General features: G+C 38.1%; 1 protein-coding gene across 8 annotated transcripts in view; it reads right to left on the reverse strand.

Moving 5' to 3' along the window:
* cadpsb (Ca2+-dependent activator protein for secretion b) overlaps window positions 1-18,668 on the reverse strand; it is a 195,616-nt gene that overhangs the window by 59,512 nt on the left and 117,436 nt on the right. For all 8 annotated transcript variants that reach the window (XM_057846578.1, XM_057846576.1, XM_057846575.1 and 5 more), the window contains exons 12-16: window positions 9,342-9,478; window positions 9,084-9,271; window positions 2,915-3,016; window positions 2,756-2,819; window positions 1,750-1,873 (exon numbers count right to left, since the gene is read on the reverse strand). In XM_057846578.1, coding sequence (XP_057702561.1) covers window positions 1,750-1,873; window positions 2,756-2,819; window positions 2,915-3,016; window positions 9,084-9,271; window positions 9,342-9,478 — 615 coding nt within the window. The remainder of the gene's footprint in view (window positions 1-1,749; window positions 1,874-2,755; window positions 2,820-2,914; window positions 3,017-9,083; window positions 9,272-9,341; window positions 9,479-18,668) is intronic.

The raw sequence follows: 18,668 nt of genomic DNA on the forward strand, positions 1-18,668 counted from the left end.
TAGCCTGTTCAAAAACATGCTGTCTAAATGAGAAAAAAATTGAATGGAAATTCACTTAGGTTTTAGCTTGCTAGCTTAGATGTATTAATTTTTCTAATTACAACGGGTTCGGTTATTGCACGTGTAAAACTCATGGGGGTTCGGTACATTCAGCAAGGTTAAGAACCACTGCCCTAGATGTAAGATGAATCTATTTTATTTTCATGGCCTATAAGTACCCAGAAAGCCCCGCTGCCACACACTACGCCACTGTCAGTGTGGTATTATGCCAAGCAAAGTGCCTGTGAGTGAATCGAGATGACATCTCAAAGCACATGCAAGGTGGTGGATGCTAGCTTGTAGCCGATCAATCCCAGCATCCCTTTTCTTGGTGAGCCACTTTACTACACATCACCCGATTGAGAGTAAAGCAACTGTGTGGGTGAGGAGAAGTAAGCAGAGTTGACAGGAAGGATAGCGAGAGACAGAGGTTACAGGAGAGCTGCTGGTATCCTGAGGAGGGGGAGTTAAGGGAAGGTTGAAAAGAGGTTGGGGATGGAGTTTGTAGAGGCTACTACAGTGTGATTCCTTTAGGAGCTGTGACTCAGAGAGGACCGCCAAGTCCCGACTGTTGAAGAGTCACGACAACGACAGATCAGCATGGACAGATTTTGGGGGGAGTTGAATGCATTTTTACTCACACACACCTCTACACAAAGGGAAACTTGAGCTACAGAATAGCACAGAGCTAAAGCAGGCCTGAAACAAAGGAGAGGGTTATTGTACTGAGAGACAGTGAAGGAGAAAACATTCTCTGTGACAAAAAGGAACGAAGACATAAGGACACGTGGAGTCTCTTGGTGTTTTTTCTTGTTCATATAAACCAGGGGTCTCCAAACCGTTTCTCGAGGGCCGCTGTGCGTCCTGGTTTTTGTTCATACCGATCAAGCACAGACCTTTTAACCAATGTGGTTTGTACTAGAACAAGCAGCACCTGACTGCAATCAACTGATTACACATATAAAACACTAGATTGGTGAAAAGGTGTGGTCTTGTTTTGTTGGAGTGAAATCCTGCACCCACTGCAGCCCTATGTGGAATAGTTTGGAGACCACTGATATAAGCCAATGCCCAGTAGGCTGTAATTTCATTGTAGCTTGTTTGTTTTCGCTAAATATGCGAAAAAACAGAAGTGTTCACACATTTGTATGCAGATCTGGATAGAAGTACTCAGAGTTCCATAGTCCATACAGGCCATTTTAGCTTTTTTTAACACAGAAACAAAAACAGGTCATCCAACAATCTGACTTTAAAGTGGCGTTACACTTTTATTAAATCAATAAAAAAGACATAGCTGTTGAGTTAGCCTTCAAAAAACAACAACAAAAACATAAATGGTCAACATTAACAAATTAATACCTGTTTGCCTCAAAAATATCTACTTTAAGATTCACTTAAATTAAATAAATTACATATAAGCTTGCTAATTGAGACACAAAAACAAGTTGGATCATCTTATTTGGGGAAATTGGCATAAAAAAAGCAGAGCAACAAATCTGTTGTCCAGATTTTCAGAGAACTGTGCATGAACTGACATGGAATGACTGACAAATTTCAGTCGTATAATTGCATTCAAAGTCGGTAATTAAGGGGGGAAAAAAAACAGTAAACAATTCAGTCTGTAAGCAAATACAGTATATACTAAACAAACTGTTCCATTCTGGATATAATTTCTGCCACATTCCATCAAAGAGAAGTTATTTTAATTACCTTCAATTTTAGCATAGTCTTTAATGCGTTGGTAGTTGAGATTAGCAGCCTGTTCCAAACATCTGCGGATTACTCCTTTAACTTCGTCTGGAGGGACTGGTGTCACAATGTCTTTCATCAGGACCTGAGGGGAACAATTACATACAAGCATGTGACCTGCTCATGTACTGTATGTTCAACATGTATTATCCATTTAGACCAACTAAAAAGCCACCATGATCAAAATTAAACAAATTGTATTCGTAATTAAATTTAGATAATTTAATTATTAATAATAAATTATTTACATCTAAATAAATTCTTCTTTTTAAAAATTAAATACAAATAAACTGTACTTGGGCAGTATTAGTGGTACCCAGTGTTGGTTTTGTCAACGATGATGATGGCTCAAAACGTGTTTTGGGAGACTATATGGGAGACTAAATATAACGAGACGAATGCCAGTTTTCATCTGACGAGACAAGAACGAGACGAAAATACACAGTAGTTTCCGTCACATGTTCAAGATGTGTGACATTTAATGTGTAGTTAGCTTGCATGATATAGCAGTGTCTGGTTGTGTCACCTGTGACGTGCTGCCCCACCCTTCCCGATTCACCAAGGTGTCGGCTCCAGTCCTCATGCAGGCTTGCACACACGGTATGTGATTTGTTTTCTTGTCCAGAGAGACTATGCAATGTTGCTTTAGCCTTTAAGACTCTTTGCTGGGTGATCATCACACATGAAATGTAACTCGTAGCGTTAGCATAGCATTCGCGTTAACATTAGGCTAATGCTAACAGCGAGCATCCTCTAAACTCTCGGACAACTTATTTTTATATACAGTACATAAATAAAAATGAAAAGGGTTGCCAAAAACAACACTGGTGGTACCCAGAACACACCTGTCTGTCACTGATGCCATAGAATTACTATCATTTTTGTTTGGCATCATAGTTAGATTGTGCAGTAATACCTTGTGAGCAGCGCACATAAATGTGAATGTGTATTCCAAAAATGTACAAACCCTCTCTAACAAAGATAAAGTGGCCTTCAGTGCGCCTTCTGGACGGCCAAAGGGGAAACAATATCTACATGGAGGGGACGAGAAGAAACATTTTTCATACTGACAGGTATGATGTTGATTTTAGAATAGAGTAAGGTGCAATGTGTTGGTGTTACTCACCTGAAATTTACAATCTGGTTTTCCAATATCACCCGCAATCGTTCTTTGATATCTTCAAATCTCTCCTTCTCGTCCACTTTGACGGTGCTCAGCCCATCTGGCCTGTAAGGATCAGACAAACACATTTGAAGGGCAAAAGAGCAATTAAACGATGTTGTGTAAAATGGCGGCTTTTAGGTCTTCGCCAGCCAAACTGAGAGTTCGCTCGAGGTTACACTCAAAATAACAACCAGAGTTGGGTAGAAAAATACTACATTTACTCCATTATAATTGCATTACATTTAACCATGTACAGTGGTACCTCTACATTCCAGGACCTGGTTTGCAAGTTGAAATGGTCGTATGTCGTACACAATTTTCTCGTATGAATATAATAAGAAATTCGATTAATTCGTTCCACAGCCCCAAAAAACTTGTTAAATCCTTAATAAATACTGCAGGTACAATTACTAATAGCAATTACACATAGCAAAACAAATACATTATAAATGCAAATCGGAATGATAACAATCTAATACATGTAACCATAATTATAAATTTGTGTAACGAATTTGGTTCTAATATGGCGGTTGGGTTTTGCATGGTGTTCCTGAACTAGAGACTGACTAGAGTGAGAGAGGTGCGGAGGAGTGAGAAATTTTTCCTTTCTCTTTTCATGTTGTTAGCTACAGAGGACAGTAACCTTGTTGTGTTGCACAAGTCCTGAAATAAAAGATTAAAAACCTGACGAAGCTGGCGACTTCCTTGCAGATGTTTCAGTAATAATATTAACCACTTTAACTTAAAAAGACGAACGGAGGTCGGAGGAGGACCGTTGAGATTGTAGACATATTCTGGCTGTATCAGTTCACTGATGCGGACTCCTCGCTATCATTTCCTTCTTAATTTCAATGGTAAGCACCACCTTTTCCCTTTTTGGACCACATGTAACATTCTGTTAGGACCCATGTTGGTTTCTCTTACAAGAAAATCTGCCGTGCATCCGTCTTGCGGTAAAACAATGAAATTGTGACGCTGTCATAAATCATCGTATTTTGAGCATCATGTCATCATATGTCAAGACAAATTACGAGTCAAATTTTATGTCGTTGAAAAGATCGGATGTCGATGCGATCGTATGTCGAGGTACCACATTTAACTCTCTACTTTTTTTTTTTTTTAATGAATCCATTATTTTGCTATCTATTATTGTGCTCAGAAGTCATGAAGTCAAACAACCACGCAGTCTCAGTTGCCCCACAGAAAAGCAAAGTTTCTAGATTCATTTAACTGAAGCTAGTGTTTGACTAAACAGCTCTGTCATTAGCTAAGATGCATTGCACTCTGATTTTCTATGTGATCATTACTCAGTGAGCCAATTGTGCTGTTTCATTTGTATAAACGCAGACAATCAATCTAAGCGCATATGTAAAATATTGTTGTTGTTGAATTTACCTTAATTTGTGCTTTTGTTTTTTTAAATGGCAGTTTCATGAATTATTCTTTTGGGTTTAAGTAATGTTGAGCAATTTAGTTCCATTTGGTCTTTGTGTCACATGCATCTCATGAATTTCTCAATGTTTGAGAAGTTTTTTCATTGAATAATTGCATTTGCTCAAGTAATTCTTATAGGATTTATTTATTTATTTATTTATTTTTTTAGTTATTCTATTATAGAGTACATGTCACATCCTCTTACTTGTTAAGAGTTCTTGGCTAGTCCATCCACAAGTGACAATATAATTTCTCACCTTTTGTGCTCTTGCGAGAGCTTGGAATCCCTTCTTTTTCTAAACTTGAATATGAGGTGTGCTCGTTTTAAGCCAGTGTCAGGATTTGGCCTTTGGGAGTTTTTGGGGCTCATTAGGGCCTCGTAGCCCAGCGGACCCCAGTAACTGCGGCCCTCTCTGACTTTAATGGACGCATGGGAGGATGAATAATTTGGACAGTAAGAAACTATGGCAACAAAGGACAGAAAGAAAAGAACACAAAGAAAAAACAAGGAAACACGTGGACATATGCAAATGGTTAACAACACAAAGTTAAAGAAAATACAGCGACTCAATTTATGGAACTGTAATGTGTTTTCCACAGGCTATTGTTAAGACAGTGAAGGGAGAAAGCTTGTGAATTATGTTATAAATAGAGTTGTCCGATAATGACTTTTTAACGAATAACCCAATTTTGGCCAACTCCAAAAATCCGATACCGATTTCAAACTGATACTGATATACTGTAGGCGGTCGTGTACTTAACATGTTATGGCTAATTGTATTGTGATTCTACACTGGATGCTTTAATGATGACAAATGTGACAACTTAAAGGTTTAACTTCAGTTAAAGGTATGGAAAAGTGCCTATTTTGCACCACTGTATGTATTGTTGAAATCAAAATACTGCAAACATCAGTTTTTGGTGTTTTTTTTTTTATCAAGTGCAAGTGCAAAGTGTACTGCCACATCACATGTGCACATGCATATTGGGACAACAAAGATAATAGCCATTTAAGATATTATCGGTCATTATTTTAAATGCTTTTATTTTATATTTATTATTTTATATTCATTATCAGCTACCCAATAATATCGGACAACTCTAGTATTAAATGTATACAACCCTGAATATTTTTCGGCATATGAGGTGTGACTTGTGACATCATCATTATTTTAAATTATTATTAACCTTTGGTATAAGGCTAATCATTACACTGCTGTCCAAAAGTATTGGCAGCCCTGCAATTCTGTCAGACAATGCCCAATTTCTCCCAGAAAATAATTGCAATTACAAATGCTTTGGTAGTATAATCTTTATTTATTTTGCTTGCAATGAAAAAACTCAAGAGAAATGGAAAAAAAAAACCATAATATTACACAAAACTCCAAAAATTGGCCGGACAAAAGTATTTACACCCTTTGAAAAATCATGTGATGCCTCTCTAATTTGTGTAATAGCACCTGTTACTTACTTGTGGCATATAACAGGTGGTGGCAATAAATAAATCACACGTGCAGCAAATTAAAATGGATTAAAGTTGACTCAACCTCTGTCCTGTGTCCTTGTGTGTACCACATTGAGCACGAGAAAAGAAAGAAGACCAGAGAACTGTCTGAGGACTTGAGAAGCAAAATTGTGAGGAAGCATGGCCAATCTCAAGGCTACAAGTCCATCTCCGAAGACCTGAATGTTCCTGTGTCTACCGTGCGCAGTGTCATCAATAAGTACACGGTGGCTAACCTTCCTAGATGTGGACGGAAAGAAAAATTTACGAGAGATTTCAACGAAAGATTGTGCGGATGGTGGATAAAGAACTTCGACTAACATCCAAACAAGTTCAAGCTGTCTTGCAGTCCGAGGGTACAAAAGTGTCAACCCGTACTATCCGTCGGCGTCTGAATGAAAAGAGACTCTATGGTAGGATACCCAGGAAGACCCAACTTCTGACCCAGAAACATAAAAAAAAAGCCAGGCTGGAGTTTGCCAAAACGTACCTGAGAAGCCCAAAAACATTTTGGAAGAATGGTCTCTGGTCAGATGAGACAAAAGTAGAGCTTTTTTTGGGGGGGGCATCAACATAATGTTTACAGGAAAAAACAAGGCCTTTCAAGAAAAGAGGTTCTCTGATGTTTTGGGGTTGCTTTGCTGCCTCTGGCACTGGACTACTTGACTGTGTGCATGGCGTCACGAAGTCTGAAGACTACCAACAAATTTTGCAGCATAATGTAGGGCCCAGTGTGAGACAGCTGGGTCTCCTTCAGAGGTCATGGGTCTTCCAGCAGGACAATGACCCAAAACCCACTTCAAAAAGCACTAGAAAATGGATTGAGAGAAAGAACTGGAGTCTTCTAAAGTGGCCAGCAATGAGTCCACACCTGAATCCCATAGAACATCTGAGGAGAGATCTGAAAATGGCAGTTTGGATAAGGGACCCTTTGAATCTCAGAGACCTGGAGCAGTTGGCCAAAGAAGAATGGTCTAAAATTCCAGCAGAGCATTTTAAGAAATAATAATAATAATACATTTTATTTGTAGAGCGCTTTTACCAATGCTCAAAGACGCTTTACAGTAGGAACAGAAACAGCAAACAACGTGGACAGAACAAAACAAGAAAATAATTACAAGTTAAAAGCTAGTTTAAAAAGGTGAGTTTTTAACAGTTTTTTGAATGTGGGAAGGTCTGAACATGAACGAATGGGTTTTGGGAGTGAGTTCCAAAGGGAGGGGGCGGCAGCGGAGAAGGCTCTGTCCCCCCTAGTTCGGTGTGTTCTTTGTTTGGGCGGTGCGAGGATGTTTCTGTTAGAAGAGCGGAGGTGACGGGAAGGGGTGTGGGGACAGAGAAGGTCTGTGAGGTAGGGCGGGGCCAAGTTATTGAGTGCTTTGTAAGTGAGAAGGATGATTTTGAACTGAATTCTGTATGAAATAGGAAGCCAGTGCAGTTTATGGAGGACGGGGGTAATGTGGTTCCTATAGGGGGTCTGGGTGAGAAGGCGTGCAGCAGAGTTTTGGATATATTGTAGTTTATTGATGAGTTTGGATGGAGAACCGAAGAGAATGCTGTTGCAGTAGTCAAGTCTGGAGGTTAAGAAACTCAATGATACATACCAGAAGCGGTTGTTCGCAGTTATTTCGTGTAAAGGTTGTGCTACCAAGTATTAGGCTGAGGGTGCCAATACTTTTGTCTGGCCCATTTTTGGAGTTTTGTGTAAAATGATATTCTTTTGTGTTTTTAATTGCAAGCAAAATAAATAAAGATATTACTACCAAAGCATTTGTAATTGCAATCCTTTTCTGAAGGAGAAATTGGGCATTATCTGATAGAATTGCAGGGGTGCCAATACTTTTGGCTGATGCTACTTATTAGCAGCGATAATCAATATTTGGAGCAGAGAGAAAAGTGAGAAATCATTACCTTTTGAAAGATCCATACACAATCACTGTGCCATACACAAACTGGTAAGGTGTCGCTGTGATAAAACTAGAAAAAAATGTTTCTACTCTTATTTCAGAAAGGGCTTTTTCTACTGTTGCTTTTGTGGGTGGCGGAACACAGAGTTTCAGTCATCGTTTTACGGGCTACTTATCCTTGCGAATGAAAAAGGCAGGCTACAATATTTAATGTTCAAGTGGATGCACAATTCCGTTTTGGAGTTTTATTTTGGAAATATTTACTCAATTTTAATCGTTTACCACTGAGTGGCATGAATCATCTTTCCTTTTCAACACCTCTTAATAATGTTTTGGGGGGTGAAGAAACTAATTGTTTGAGCTTTCAAGGTAAAATTGTTTCCCATTCTTGCTCGATGTACAACTTTAATAACTTTTTCCTGTTTGATTATTGAGAATTTTGTCACTAATGTGTTTTCAGTTTAATGTAGGTTAAGAAGGCTATTAAAATTGATTAATCTAGCCATCTCCAACAGCGCTGATTCTCGTCATTGTCGTGGAGCTCTAGAGATAGATTTATAAAACTATAACAATATTAATGGCGGCACGGTGGCCGAGTGGCTAGTACGTCTGCCTCACAGTTCTGAGAGGCATGTTCTCCCTGTGCATGTGTTTTTTTATTCCGGTTTCTTGCCACATCCCAAAAACATGCATGGTAGGCTGATCGTACACTCTAAATTGTCCCTAGGTATGAGTGTTTATTGTGAATGGTTGTTCGCCCCTGCCTGGCAACTGATTCAGGTTGTACCCTTCCTACTGCCCATAGTTAGCTGGGATAGGCTCCAGCACCCCCGCAACCCTCCTGAGGATGAGCAGCTCGGAAAATGAATTAATGAATGATTTTATTAACATTTTACACAATATCACAACTTAGTGGAAATGTTTTTTTTTTTTTTTTTTAGGTTAACGGGTAGGTGGACGGGTTAAGAGGGTTTATGAAGGTGCACTTCATATAAAAGATACAAAACCTTGGCTTTGGGTTTCGGCTACAAACAGCACAAATAGCCTGCAAAAAACACATTATGCAGTCGTATTACTATAGCCAATGCATGAAACAAAATAAAGAACATTTAAATCAAACAACACATATAACGTGCAAGAAATTATAGATGGGTAAAAATCAAAACTATCCGACGCAATGATTCTTTCCTATTCTACAGGCAAGGTACAGTATGTTAACAGCTAATGTTTTTATAAAGCTTTACGCCTGTCAAGCCAAGGAATATTGAAAAAACAGGTTGGTGCACACCTGTTCCCGTGCACGTGGGAGGCACAAAATGCAAAGCTGTAGTGCAGAAGAGTGGGGTCAATAATAGCGCCACTCTCCGCCCTTTCCAGCAGATCGCGCAGGTAACACAGATGCCTGTGGCAACCTCGGACCCCATTCCTGGCACAGTATTCATCCAAAACGAACACCTGACCCGGGCTGAACCATCCCTGCGTGGCACAAATGGCAGTCAGTAGCCCGCAACGAAACCCCCTCGAGTAAACGCGGCGAAAAGCTCACCAAACAGCAGAAGGTGTCGTTGAGCCTGTGGTCCAAGGTGAGCCGCTGCACCATCTCAAAAAGCGAGGCGTGGTCAAAGCTACAGGGGTTAGCCGAGATAAACTCATCCATGCCGTGTTTCTGAGCTCTGTCAGCATCTATCCAGCCAACAGCACAGGAAGAAGCACACGGTTCAGATGAAGGGATGTCAGTGAAGTGTGTGCTAAGTTTTGGTCATAACACAGAAGCATCAGGGAATCTTTTTTGTCTGTTGCTGGTGAAGGGGTGGGGGTTCTTCTAAGGGCAAATTATAAACATTAACAGCTTACATTGTCAACTTGCATTGTGTCAGACAGCGCAAAGAGATCTGATCTATTGGTGAGAGAGCTAATGCTACGAGGTATGCGCTTACATTGAATGTGCATGCACGTGTCTTTGCACTATCTTAATACTTTTTTGTTCTTCCTGTCAAGGGTCATCAATAGATTCTGCCATTCCCAATAGTTGTTTGCCAACCAGTTGTGTGCTATAGAAATACATGGCAAGGGTGTTCCTTTTACTTTTGCTATCAATCTCCTCAGTGTCAAAGCAAATGAAGAAAATTGCTAAAAATGAATGAACATGGCTGATGACAGATTTTTTTTAATTGAAATTTGCTACATTCTTTGTGCTGTATTGTTTGTAAAAGACCACACCACAAAATTTGGTTCACTTTCACCATCTAATGAGTTCAAACACAAGGCCTGTATTAAAAATAAATTATTAAACACATCAGTTTTTACTACCACAGTTGCAGAGGTATTAATGTAAGGTAATTGTATGGTTGGAGTTAGCAATCATGTGGAACTGCACCGCAGAAAAGAGAGAGTAATTTTGAAATATTTTAATTGCTACATTAAGATGAAAGACAGGGTTAGCATATAAAAATGACTTCACACCAATGCAGTTGGAGCATTATGACCTCGTGTGTAACAGGCGGAGGCGATATAAATATGCAGGTTAAGAACCATTTCTCAATTGGAGATAAAAGTTGTTAAAGAAACAGCTTACACTAGAATGTAAAAGATATTGAATCTGAATGTCTTGGAATTGTTGCGTGCCTTATGAATCAGAAAGCAGCTTACTGAATAAAAGGATGGAAAATAAAGAAAACAATGCGTGAGCAAGTTCCGCAGAATTTATTGGACATGAGCCAAGAAAGAACGAATTCAGTTTTAGTAATTATTGTTTTCTTTTCTCTTTGGTATTGCAGGAGCATAGCAAAAGCTCCACACAAATTATTATTGACTTCTCAGGATAAACATTGACTCCAACATCAGTTGCCAAGACAGCTCCCACAGACATTGTGTCACGCCTTCCCGTAGCAAGCCAACCCAGGTAGAATGTTGAGTTGGCTTTCACTGTAATAAACTCAAACACAAGCTGCGTTCTAACGCTTGATTTAGGTGGAAATAGGACAAAGGTTTTGCTGCATACAAGCAGGCAGGAGTGTCTCAAGAGTGATTTGGTCGAGGGTTCATGGTAGTTATTTTATTAAATAGCACCATGCATGTACTTTGAAATGTGAAAAAAAAAAAAAAAAATCAATGGATAAAATTAGTGTCACTTTGGCTTGAAATATTTATGTAAAATGAACGATAAATGCCCGTTTTTTGCCTTTACCCAATAATCTTGACTGTTTTATGTTCATCTCGATAGAAATTGTGCCATTTAGGCATTTGTTTACAAGAATTTTCAGCTTAAAAAGCTCTTTGTTTTGTGATGGCCTTCATGTTGGATTACACAACACCGTAACCTTGTCTTGAAATATTTACGTGACATGAACGATAAGTGCCTGTTTTTTGCTTTTAACAAAGAATCTAGACTGCTTTACGTTCATATCTACAGAAATTGTGCCATTTAAGCATTTATTTTCAAGAATTTTAGACTTAAAAAGCTCTTTGTTTTGTGATGGCCTCCATGGTGGATTACACAATACCGTAACTGTGTCTCGAAATATTTCCATAAAATGAACGATAAGTGCCTGTTTTTTTGCTTTTAACCAAGAACCTAGACTGCTTTACATTCATATCTATAGAAATTGTGCCATTTAAGCATTTATTTACAAGAATTTTCAACTTACAGTGCCCTGCAAAAGTATTCGGCCCCCTTCAACCTTGCAACCTTTAGCCACATTTCAAGCTTCAAACATAAAGATATAAAATTTTATTTTTTTGTCAAGAATTAACAACAAGTGGGACACAATCATGAAGTGGAACAACATTTATTGGATAATTTAAACTTTTTTAACAAATAAAAAACTGAAAAGTGGGGCGTGCAATATTATTCGGCCCCCTTGCGTTAATACTTTGTAGCGCCACCTTTTGCTCCAATTACAGCTGCAAGTCGCTTGGGGTATGTTTCTATCAGTTTTGCACATCGAGAGACTGACATTCTTGCCCATTCTTCCTTGCAAAACAGCTCGAGCTCAGTGAGGTTGGATGGAGAGTGTTTGTGAACAGCAGTCTTCAGCTCTTTCCACAGATTCTCGATTGGATTCAGGTCTGGACTTTGACTTGGCCATTCTAACACCTGGATACGTTTATTTTTTAACCATTCCATTGTAGATTTGGCTTTATGTTTTGGATCATTGTCCTGTTGGAAGATAAATCTCCGTCCCAGTCTCAGGTCTTGTGCAGATACCAACAGGTTTTCTTCCAGAATGTTCCTGTATTTGGCTGCATCCATTTTCCCGTCAATTTTAACCATCTTCCCTGTCCCTGGCCCAAACCATGATGCTGCCACCACCATGTTTGACAGTGGGGATGGTGTGTTCAGGGTGATGAGCTGTGTTGCTTTTACGCCAAACATATCGTTTTGCATTGTGGCCAAAAAGTTCAATTTTGGTTTCATCTGACCAGAGCACCTTCTTCCACATATTTGGTGTGTCTCCCAGGTGGCTTTTGGCAAACTTTAAACGAGACTTTTTATGGATATCTTTGAGAAATGCCACTCTTCCATGAAGGCCAGATTTGTGCAGTGTACGACTGATTGTTGTCCTATGGACAGACTCTCCCACCTCAGCTGTAGATCTCTGCAGTTCATCCAGAGTGATCATGGGCCTCTTGGCTGCATCTCTGATCAGTTTTCTCCTTGTTTGAGAAGAAAGTTTGGAAGGACGGCCGGGTCTTGGTAGATTTGCAGTGGTTTGATGCGCCTTCCATTTCAATATGATGGCTTGCACAGTGCTCCTTGAGATGTTTAAAGCTTGGGAAATCTTTTTGTATCCAAATCCGGCTTTAAACTTCTCCACAACAGTATCTCGGACCTGCCTGGTGTGTTCCTTGGTTTTCATAATGCTCTCTGCACTTTAAACAGAACCCTGAGACTATCACAGAGCAGGTGCATTTATACGGAGACTTGATTACACACAGGTGGATTCTATTTATCATCATCGGTCATTTAGGACAACATTGGATCATTCAGAGATCCTCACTGAACTTCTGGAGTGAGTTTGCTGCACTGAAAGTAAAGGGGCCGAATAATATTGCACGCCCCACTTTTCAGTTTTTTATTTGTTAAAAAAGTTTAAATTATCCAATAAATGTTGTTCCACTTCACGATTGTGTCCCACTTGTTGTTGATTCTTGACAAAAAAATTCAATTTCATATCTTTATGTTTGAAGCCTGAAATGTGGCGAAAGGTTGCAAGATTCAAGGGGGCCGAATACTTTTGCAAGGCACTGTAAAAAGCTCTTTGTTTCGGGATGGCCGCCATGTTGAATTACACAATACCGTAACTTTGGCTTGAAATATTTACATAAAATGAACGATAGTTGCCCGTTTTTTGCCTTTAACCAATCATCTTGACTGTTTTATGTTCATCTCTATAGAAATTGTGTAATTTAAGCATTTATTTACAAGAATTTTCAACTTAAAAAGCTCTTTGTTTCGTGACAGCCGACATGTTGGATTACACAATACTGTTACTGGCTTGAAATATTTGCGTAAAATGAACGATAAGTGCCTGTTTTTTGCTTTTAACCAAGAATCTAGACTGTTTTATGTTCATACCTTTCGAAATTGTGCCATTTAAGCATTTACTTACAAGTATTTTCAACTTTAAAAAGCTCTTTCTTTCGTGATGGCGGCAATGTTTGATTACACAATACCGTAACTTTGGCTTGAAATATTTTTACGTAAAATGAACGAGAACTGCCTGTTTTTTACTTTTAACAAAGAATCTAGACTGCTTTACGTTCATATCTATAGAAATTGTGCCATTTAAGCATTTATTTTCAATAATTTTCAACTTAAAAAGCTGTTTGTTTTGTGATGGCCTCCATGGTGGATTACACAACACCGTAACTTTGTCTCGAAATATTTACATAATATGAACGATAAGTGCCTGTTTTTTTTTGCTTTTAACCAAGAACCTAGACTGCTTTGCGTTCATATCTGTAGAAATTGTGCCATTTAAGCATTTATTTACACGATTTTTCAACTTAAAAAGCTCTTTGTTTCGGGATGGCCGCCATGTTGAATTACACAATACCGTAACTTTGGCTTGAAATATTTACATAAAATGAACGATAATTGCCCGTTTTTTGCTTTTAACCAATAATCTAGACTGTTTTATGTTCATCTCTACTGAAATTGCGCCATTTAAGCATTTATTTACAAGAATTTTCAACTTAAAAAGCTCTTTGTTTTGTGACGGCCGACATGTTGGATTACACAATACTGTTACTGGCTTGAAATATTTACGTAAAATGAACGATAAGTGCCTGTTTTTTTGTTTTTAACCAAGAATCTAGACTGTTTTACGTTCATATCTTTAGAAATTGTGCCATTTAAGCATTTACATACAAGTATTTTCAACTTAAAAAGCTTTCTTTCGTGATGGCAGCAATGTTTGATTACACAATACCGTAACTTTGGCTTGAAATATTTTTACGTAAAATGAACGATAAATGTCTGTTTTTTGCTTTTAACAAAGAATCTAGACTGCTTTACGTCCATATCTATAGAAATTGTGCAATTTAAGCATTTATTTTCAGGAATTTTCAACTTAAAAAGCTCTTTGTTTTGTGATGGCCTCCATGGTGGATTACACAACACCGTAACTTTGTCTCGAAATATTTACATAAAATGAACGATAATTGCCCGTTTTTTGCTTTTAACCAACAATCTAGATTGTTTTATGTTCATCTCTACAGAAATTGCGCCATTTAAGCATTTATTTACAAGAATTTTCAACTTAAAAAGCTCTTTGTTTTGTGACGGCCGACATGTTGGATTACACAGTACTATTACTGGCTTGAAATATTTATGTAAAATGAACAATAAGTGCCTGTTTTTTGTTTTTAACAAAGAATCTAGACTGTTTTACATTTATCTCTGTAGAAATCGTGCCATTTAAGCATTTATTTAAAAGAATTTTCCACTTAAAAAATTCTTTGTTTCGCGGCGGACGACATGTAGGATTACACAATACTGTAAATTTGGCTTGAAATATTTACGTAAAATGAACGATAAGTGCCTGTTTTCTTTTTTTGCTATTAACCAAGAATCTAGACTTTTTACGTTCATATCGATAGAAATTGTGCGATTTAAGCGTTTATTTACAAGAATTTTCAACTTAAAAATCTCTTTGTTTTGTGACGGCCGCCATGTTGGATTTTGTATATATATATATACATATATAAATTAAGTTGCTATTTCTGACAAAAACTTGTATGATATGTTAAATATTGTTATTGATCCTAAAAATATGGGTCATTATCTCTGCATTTGGTGATTTTTGTGCATCTATCATAAAATCTGAGAATTTTATAGCCATTTTAAGTTTTGTTATACTTATATTAAAAAAATCATTATTGAGGATATTATTACGGAACGACTTTGATTTTTTTGATGCCACTGCTCATGGAGACTCATACTGTATATGCGTAAGGGAGGTGCCTGGTTTGGTTTTAGGTCGCTAAGTGGCTTTGGTTTTGAAAACATTAGAATTTCAAGTTTTTTTAAAATAGGCCCTCTACGGATCGGCCCATATCCCCGTGTACCATCAACTCATAGTGAAGTCTATGGAACAAATGTATCTCCTTCCAGTCATTTAAACCTTCTTCTTTAATCCTATTTAGGCAATCACAGTGGGCATTCAGTTACCAATTCAAGGCTATGTACAAAGCGTCTTCTTTTAAAGTAACTTGCATGTCTTTTGAGTGCTGTTTGAGAAGTTGGGGTGCCTGGTCGAACACTCAGCAAGCACATACAGAACATGCAAATTCCAAACAGTAGCAACCTTGCTAACTAACAAGTGATGAGAAACCAATCAAGAGATGTTTAAGAAATAATAGTTTACAATACTTCTTTTTTTATTGTTAATCTCTCTTTTGTTAGCATTACAAGAGAATATTTTTTATTTTTTTAAAAATATCCTTTCTTTGAAATACATTTTATAATCCTCATGCAATTTGTTGCTAATTTAAATAATATGGTTCTCTTGAGAGCCGTTTTTCCATCTTGTTTTTAGGGATCCTGCTCTTGTATCGAATCTCATTAGATAGTGGATGTGCTCTTAATGAAGTGGATGTGAGTGCATATTGGTGATGCAGTCATGTCGTTTGTGTCAGTGAAAGGTGTCAAATCTATGACACACAGACAAGGTGACGATGGCGCGGGAGGGGGGTGTGGGGTGGAATGCGCGGGTCTGAGTTTGAGGTTGGAGAGAGCACAAGTGATAGCTGTCAATCTCCGTGTAGGAAAGGCTTATGAGGGAAGGGAGCGCGATTCAGGTGCTTGGCATTCTGAAATATTCGTAACGAGGGAAACGGGAGTTATCTCCTCAACTGAGGAGAAAAACCTGTGAGGCGACAAGCCAAAATGTGTACGAGAACAGTAAGAGCGTAAGAACAAGTGAGGTCATGTGAAAGGAGAGGACAAATGAAGTGTGACAACACAAAGTGAAGATGGAGAACACTGACAGAGTTAGGGTTTAAAGGACAACCAGGAAGTGGACAAAAAAGACAAAATTAGAGGAAAAAGGAGGACCACAGTGAAATAGTTATTCATGACCCAGTTATCAAGAGGCAATATTACAGGGTGTTGGGCAAATGAGACAACATTTAAAAGTGAGCAGAAGGCATCTGGGCTACACTGTATGTTCTTTATTGAGAAAAAGTGAGGGCATAATGGATGAGTGCACGAGCTGGCACACTCAACACTAAGTCACAGTTCCAGTTTAAAAATAGTAACAGCATTACTAAAAGTGAATATATTTGTTATAAAATGAGCACATGCTTGAAGAAAGTACCAAGTTTTTAACATCATGCACATCTGCAGTTCAGATTTGGAATTGCATTCCCTTTTTTTTTTTTTGTATTCTTGAAATTCTCTTTCTCTTTCTACGCATTTGCAAGTTGACAATACTTCAATGTGTTGCAGTGTGTTCATGGTCATCTACTGAGCATACTAACAGGCATGTCACTACTAAAGAAGTCTAACAGGGTAGCAGTTCGGTGCAAGTATGGGTAAACAGCATGAAGCCAACATAGGCAGAACTGTATCATTCTCTGGGATATGGGGAAAGGGGGAGGGGAATAATGAATGGAACCTCCAGTATTGACAGACACTAATAGGCACATGACATAAAAGTGTCCTATTCAGGCAAATAATATGCTATATGAGATCACTACTTTCTGAAGGGAGACTACTAGACTTGCCTCAATATCACCAGGCCCGTCTATTGCAGGAGAAGTGGGGAAGAGGAGGGAGTTCCGGAGTATTTCATCGTAAGAAGGGGCGGCATTAGCTACTCCTTGTCTTTGGCATTCAGAATACTCCGCATGCATATTTGCCAACTCTCGTCAAGGCAAGAAGCAAAACATTGAAGTTTAAGGAAAAAATGTAGCCCTCCGTAGTAAAGCATGTCAACAAGTTTATTCACACACTGACTCCACTATCTCATTATCTTACATGAAATAAAATACAGTGGTACCTCTACATACGAAGTTAATATGTCCCAGGACCTTGTTTGTAAGTCGAGATGGTCGTGTGTCGAGCAGGATTTTCCCATAAGAATACATTATAATTCAATTAATTCGTTCCACAGCCCGAAAACCTACACTAAATCCTTAATAAATACTGTTGGTACAATTACAACAAATAAATTATCGATAAAATTCGGGATAAGAATATACTAAGCCGCTACAAACTATACCCACATAATGCTACGGGACATAACACATGTATAAAGAACTAGCCGCGAAATGACAGACTCAGCTGAGTTAGCACATGTATAGAAAACTAGATGTGAAATGACACTCACCGCCGTTAGTAAACAGTCTAGGGCTGCAGCTATCGATTATTTCAGTAGTCGATTAATCGATAGACTAGTTAGTTCGAATAATCGAGTAATCGGATAAAGAACATGAAAAATTTAAATACCTGAGCTGAGCCACAAACAGTATAAAAAAATTAATAAATAGGGATCTACTGTATGTTCAACAAAAGAACAATTGGCAAAATTGTTACATAGCAAACGTTCGCTAGCTTAAATGCTATAAAATGCTTTTTTTTTTTTTCAATGCTCCTAACAAATGATTCAGACACACATTCACACAAAAAACTGCTAAATATTCCTATAAACTAGATTACGTATGCATTTAAAAAAAACATGAGCTCAAACAAAAACTTAGTTTACGTTGGAATAAACGGAGCAGTTGGATTCAGCCATATGACATGAGGCTGACCAGAGGGTAGTGTATCCACTCTAATCAATAAAACGAAATGCAAACACTTTCAAAATAAAGCATTACAACACCACTTTAATTAACCGAATACTCGAAGCAACAAAATTTAATTCGAATATTTTTTTCTAATCGAATACTCGGGTTAATCGATTAATCGTTGCAGTACTAAAACAGTCGCCATCTTAAAGCAGTAGACTTCTCTGGAAGGCTGTTGTAGCGAACCGTCCGAGTGAACCTAATTAACTTTTTATCTAAAATACTCCTAAATCGGCAAAATCTTGACTTGGTACAATCTTTAAATGATGACACAGTTTTGAAATTTTCACAGATCGAAAGTAGACAGAAGGGAAATTATGGAAAAACTGGAGCAATTTTAACAACTTTAACGGTTGATTCACAACATTAAATTAATTGAATGTAGTTTAAAGCTGTTGGCACAGAATGGGGACTTGAATATTTTATTTACTGTTAGCTTGATACAGCTAAAACCTGACGATTTCTTTGGCAATGTTACCACAATAATATTTGTCACCTTAACTTATAAAGACTGGCAAATGGAGGTCGGAGGAGGACCGTCGAGATCGCAGACATTCTACTGCCGTACTGTCGACCC

The sequence above is a fragment of the Corythoichthys intestinalis genome, chromosome 9, assembly GCF_030265065.1.
Source record: "Corythoichthys intestinalis isolate RoL2023-P3 chromosome 9, ASM3026506v1, whole genome shotgun sequence".
NCBI lineage: Eukaryota > Metazoa > Chordata > Actinopteri > Syngnathiformes > Syngnathidae > Corythoichthys > Corythoichthys intestinalis.